We start from the raw sequence: 6,231 nt of genomic DNA, 5'->3' as shown, positions 1-6,231 counted from the left end.
AAAACGGGTTTGTTTTAAATGTTCAATGCATTTTCTATGCAATAACAATTGAGAATTATTAAGATACTGCATTTGACGAATCGGAGGTAAAGAGAAAAAGCTTAGTGTTGTGGCACAGAAACCCCGTCAACATACTAGATGCAATGACCATGTAAAACAACCTTCTGTGAAGAGCCCATGAAGCGCTTTAAGTTTGTGTTTGGGATATTTTTGTAACCTTTTGGGCTATATAAGTTATATAAAATATTCGACATCACCAAACTGTTCCCGTAGGCTGCTGTATTGATACAGCTATTTGTCTGTACAGAAATAATTCTGAAAACACAGTATATTGTAATGCAGTAGTTTGTTTTAATGCAAAACTTTGGTGATGCCCACTCTTGCCTCACAGTACAAAATCATTCACTAAACCTGGTTAGTGACATCACAATGCTTTCCACAATCCTGTCATCTTATGCTTTCAGTTTGCTTTGATGTTTGTTAAGTATCAGAGGATTGAATCAATGATTTCGCTCTCATTTTAGTATTTTCAAAGAGAAAACATGAAGATGAATATGACTATATTAGGATTTAAAAACAATCATAATTTTATCTTAACTTTATCTGGGTTGATTTTTTTTCTGTGATTAAAGGGACACTGTCAACTCAATTTTATAAAAAATTACCTAATTAAAAAATAAATTGAGACAACCCTTTAAATAGCATATCTTGAAATGCTTTTTTTCTTTAATTTTTACTTTTAAAATAAGTGTTAAGGGATTTTTGTCTCCTTTATTGCTAAGGGTCTCTTCAGCAAGTGAGAAACAAAGTACATAGGGAAAATGTTGAGCCTGTCTAACTATGTGGTGCTGTCAAATGCACAGAAAAATGAACTGCTAATAGACTTACTTGAGTTTCAGAAATCTCTGGTGTTACATGTAACAATAAGTACAAAGGTTTGGGGGTGGAAATGATATTCTAGTTGATAGTGTCTCTGTAGACATTTATTTTAATTCCTTTTCTGATTCTGTTACCACTGAAGAAGTGTATGAGTTAAGTGCTCTTGTAAATGAATAGAATGTAACCATTGATTCAGTTTTCTGCATTTATATATAACGCATGATCAATTGTTGCATAAATTTGCTGCTATTAATGTTCCTTGCCATTACAGCAATTCTGACTATTGAACTGTTCTTGGCATTGCAGTGGACTAAAGAGGATGGACATAGAACTTCCACCTCTGCTGTCCCTAACCTGTTTGTTCCATTGAACACTAACCCAAAGGAGGTCCAAGAAATGAGGAACAAGGTTTGTAACTGTTGTTAAATAATTTAATTTGCCATCACTTTTGTTTAAATTGCATACTTGTAAATAGCTAATAATTTTGTTGTGATGAGGTCTTGCAGAAATCAAAAGCATGGCTTCTGCATTGTCCTCTCCATGATAACTAGAGGCAGAAACAGTTGCTATATATTCTTGAACTAAGCTCAGTAATCATTTGTCACCTGCTCCTTTTGACCCCAGGAGGGCTTTAAACTAGGTTCAAAGGGGGCATGTGATAAAAGCCCACAGGTAAGTATATATATTAAAAAAAAAAAGTGACAATACCACAGGGTTAGATGTTGGGGGGTGGGAGGACATGGAAAATTACAAGAGATAAATTAGAGGGGGAATCTGCCCAACATCCGTAGATGTCTGTACTCAGATGTAAGAAGTATGGGGAATGAACAGGAAATATTAGTACATAAGCTAAATTATGACTTAATTGGCATCACAGAAACTTGGTGTGATAAGTTCCATGACTGGAATATTGGTATAGAGGGGTATAGCTTGGTCAGGAAGGACAGGCAGGGTGAAAAGGGAGGAGGCTTTGCATTATACATCAAGAATATATAAGCTTGTTCTGTAGTCCAGAAGGAGGTGGGAGGCAGACAAGCTGAAAGCTTCTCGGTTAAGATAAAGGGGGTTAAAAATACGGGTGACATTCTGGTAATGGTCCACCATAGACCACCAGATCAGAAAGAGGAAGTGGATGAGGCATTTCTAGAACAAATAACAAAAATATCCAAAATACAAAACCTGGTACTAATGGGAGACTGTAAGTACCGTGACATCTGTTGAAAGAGTAATATGGCAAAAAATAAACTTTCCAATAAGTTCTTGGAATGCATTGGGGAACAACTTTTTGTTCCAGAAAGGAATTAACCAGGGAGCTAGACATTTTAGACTTGATTCTGACCAATAGGTAGGAATTGGCTGCGAATCTGAAGGTGGAAGGCAATTTGGGTGAAAGTTATCATTTCATAGTTCTAAAGAAAGAAAAGAGTGAGAGCAGCAGAATAAGGACAGGGGACTTTAAAAAAGGCAGACTTTAACAAATTCAGATAAATGGTAGGTAAGGTCCCATGAGAAGAAAATCTAATAGAAAAAGGAGTTCAGGAGAGCTGGCAGTTTCTCAAGGAGACAATATTAAACGCGCAACTGCAAACTGTTCCAATGTGAAGGAAAGATAGGAAGGATAATAAGAATCTAATAATGCTCCACCAGGAACTCTTTAATGACTTGAAAATCCAAAAAGGAATCCTACACAACGTGGAAACATGGACAAATTGATGAGGAGTACAAAAGTATAGCACAGCATGTAGGAACAAGATCAGAAAGGCTAAGGCACAAAATGAGGTACAACTAGAAAGGGACATAAAAGGCAATTAAGAAGACGTTCTTTAAATACACTAGGAGCAAGAGAAAGATGAAACAGTGTGTGTCTCTTCTACTCATTGGGGAAGGAGAGCTAATAACTTATGACATCAAGAAAAATGAGGTCTTTAATTCCTGTTTGCTTCAGTCTTTAGTAAAAAAAAAAAATTCATGGTGGCTAGATGCTCAGTACAGTTAATATTAAGAACAAGAGGGGGAGGAATGCAAGCCAAAATAGGGAAAGGTTAAAGAATATTTAAATAAGTTAGATGTGTTCAAGGATCTGATGAAATTCATCCCAGGTTACTTATTTAACTAGCTGAAGCCATCTTGGAACCATTAGCAATTATCTTTGACAACTCCTGGAGGATGGGTGGGTTCCCAGAGGACTGGAGAAGGGCAAACGTAGTACCTATCTTTAAGAAGGGAGAAAAAGAGGCCATGGGGAATTATAAACTAATCAGCCTAACTTCAATACCTGGAAAGATACTGGAATAATTTATTAAACAATTGGTGTGTAAACACCTGGAGTTAGAATAGGGTTATAAGGAATAGCCAGCATTGCTCGGTTGGCGGGGGGGAGGGAGGTGCAGCAGCTAGGGCAGGCTCCCTACCCGGCTCCAGGGAGGTGGGAACCCCAGCTCCTAGCTCTATGTGCTGCCTCCGCTACGCCCTGCCCCACCCCAAGCCCTGGTTCTTCAGCTCCCATTGGCTGGGAACCGTGGCCAGTGGGAGCCACAGGGGCGGTGCCTCAGGGCGGTGGCAGCAGCAGCACATGGAGCTAGGAGCTGAGGGAGGGGAGTTGCTGTCTCCCTTCCAGGGATACACCCACCCCCACCCCCCCACGGTAAGCACCACCCCACACCCCCAGCCCTGAATCCACCCATACTCCTGCTGCTGGGGGGCGGAAGGGCCCGAGACTGTCGCAGCAGCGGCCAGTGCGCCTGGCATAGGGGCTGCATTAACTGCTCTGGCAACCCCAGGCCAGGTGCACCAGCCTGTGCAGAAGTCACGGAAAGTCACAGAATCCGTGACCTCCGTGACAAACACAGAGCCTTACTTATTACTGCTTGGCCAGCTTCTATGTCTGATATTACGTTATACAATTCCAGGCAGACTTTTTCAGGAGGGTAGGGTCCAGAATTGAGCCACATACATGATGTGGCTGATTATTGTTAATTGTGATAGGGCCTGAGGGCGAACCAAGAACTTGAGCTAAGCAGTGTACAGTCCCTGCCCTGAAGAGTTCACAATTTAAATAGACAAGACAGAAAGAGTCAGGGGAAATGATCAATCATCATGGTAGTGCTGTGATTTTTTTGTTTTGAGGGATTTTTATTTAGATTTTAGGGATGGGATTAGCTAAATATGTATTCTAAAATGGCTTCTACTCCTAATTAAAATTCTTTGCAAAATATTTCCAAACCTTTGTCAATTTAAAATTAAAGCACAGAAATATGGATCCACCAGTCTATGGACGTTGCTTTATAATTGGGCTGTGATTAGGCAAGGTGTGGTTCTCCCCCACTTCCCAGATCTGTTGAGCCAGATATTAACCATTTTAAAGTGGTTCAGTGGTTTGAATTCCAGTCTGTGTGAAATTAACTTTAGATGTTACCACTGATCTTCTATGAGGAAGTAGTTGGATCATCTTATTTAGCTTCCATTCTTGCAAAAGTATAAACCATGTGTTGGCAACCTGTTAGCTAAAATTAGTAATGGCCTAACTTGCCTCCGATTGCTGCTGCTGGTGCTGTTAGTTGATGCCACTATCGGAAAAAGAGGAGTTTGTGCAGGTAAAATCTTTTAAAAGGTTGCTGGCATGAGCACTGTTTAGTGCTACGGGAGAGTCTGTCTGTTTTAAGGTTAAGGATAGAGCCATCATCTTTGTCCCAGCGGTGTTGTGAAATGGTCACTGTTTAATATGGAAAGTTCAGTGCAATTTAACCAATCCAAAAGGCAAAGATCTTGAAACTGAAATCTACACATGTGAAAGGTTCAAGTAGGCAGATGTTGATCCTTGTTATGTTGAGTTACTCACATTGATGGTATGTTGTTTTCTGTGTGAACATGCCTTCTTTTGAAAGCCCTGGGCTTGTTAAATGATAGCTGAACTTATCATGTAGAGTCCTTCACATACTTGCCTTTCCCGTTTTTATAATGTGCTCTTCCTGTGGGAGCTGCATGGATTTTATTGGGTTTGGTATTTGGCTGCAATCTAGTCATCAAAAAATTGTACTTTAAGAACAATAATAAACATTTTTGTGTAGCAACATAGATGGTAGATTTGTTTGTCTTGTCCAAAACAAATAATTTATGGAAAGCCTGGTTTTGGGAGCAGTATTTCAGACAGAGGTAAAGGTCAGATGTAGACTAGATCGCACAGACAAAACTTTATTTAAGGAGCTCCAAATATCCCTGGCTCTTTTGAAGTATCTGCTCTGTAATGGTTCCCGTTCTACTAAATAATACAAAGAACTGTCAACACAAAGTTCAAGTAACTAGATGTCCGGTGCCAAACAAATTATATTCTAGCTTCTTGCTTTCCACTATAAAATATATTTGGAGAAATAAAATTGCTAATAAACTTGCAACTGACAATAGAAAGGGTATGTTGAATAAGACTCATTCTTACCTTTTTGCAAAAACTGTCACGAGGAAACTGTCAACTTAAACTTGGTTTAAATTTATTTTTTTATAAAAAAATTTTTTATAAAACCTAAGATCAGTAGAAGTGGAAAACAGTTGTTAAATAAACATTTCCACTGTGGTGCTAAAAGCCTGAAAGTGAAACCAACCAAAAACAGAAATAAAACTGATTTCAGGGGTTTTCATTGCCCCAGTCAAGATAAACGCAAGGAGTAAACCCAGAGTATAAATAGAGTCGTGGGAGCAAGGAGTAAACCCAGAGTATAAATAGAGTCGTGGGAATAAGATTTTTAATTTTTTCAGTTTTAATAATCTTAGGTGTTTGATAGTAAGATGGATAGCTTCGTTTGTTTACAACATAATTTTAAGATGAATAGCCCTTTGCCATCCATGCAGCCACAAGTGAATCCCTCTAAATGCATCCTCTTCTGCAGCTTTAGAAACAGCGCTCCAAACTACTTTGAAATGTTGCATGCTGGGTCAGCAATTATGGTTTCATTGCCCTCTCAAGACATCCAGGTTCAGGAATTACTTTATTTCTATTCCCACATTGTGGAATGAGGAAAGAGTTTGCAAACATTGAAGACATAAAAGAGAACATTTGTGTTTAGATACACAGATGGATACTTCTTTATGTAGTTAACTGATTTTTGCATTCAAAAATATCCATTTGTGCACATGCAAATGGGGTATTTTGCATTCTCAAATAAATGTACTCATTAGCATCCACTTCAAAAGTATCGCCACCACTGTCAAAGTTTGGATGGTAAATTGAGGTGGTAAAGAGTATTGTTATTAAATAATCAATCTCTAAGTATCTAGACTTTAGCAAAGCTTTTGACACGGTCTCCCACAGTATTCTTGTCAGCAAGTTAAGGAAGTATGGGCTGGATGAATGCACTACAA

The 6,231-nt window shown here is 38.8% G+C and overlaps 1 protein-coding gene across 19 annotated transcripts in view; it reads left to right on the top strand.

Moving 5' to 3' along the window:
- The window catches only part of ADD1 (adducin 1), a 135,590-nt gene that overhangs the window by 93,536 nt on the left and 35,823 nt on the right, over nucleotides 1-6,231 (top strand). For all 19 annotated transcript variants that reach the window (XM_075128073.1, XM_075128066.1, XM_075128072.1 and 16 more), the window contains one exon: nucleotides 1,186-1,287. In XM_075128073.1, coding sequence (XP_074984174.1) covers nucleotides 1,186-1,287 — 102 coding nt within the window. The remainder of the gene's footprint in view (nucleotides 1-1,185; nucleotides 1,288-6,231) is intronic.

Source organism: Caretta caretta, chromosome 4 (assembly GCF_965140235.1).
Source record: "Caretta caretta isolate rCarCar2 chromosome 4, rCarCar1.hap1, whole genome shotgun sequence".
Lineage (NCBI taxonomy): Eukaryota > Metazoa > Chordata > Testudines > Cheloniidae > Caretta > Caretta caretta.
The sequence above is the reverse complement of the archived record's forward strand: the minus strand, read 5'-3'. Positions and strand labels throughout refer to the sequence as shown.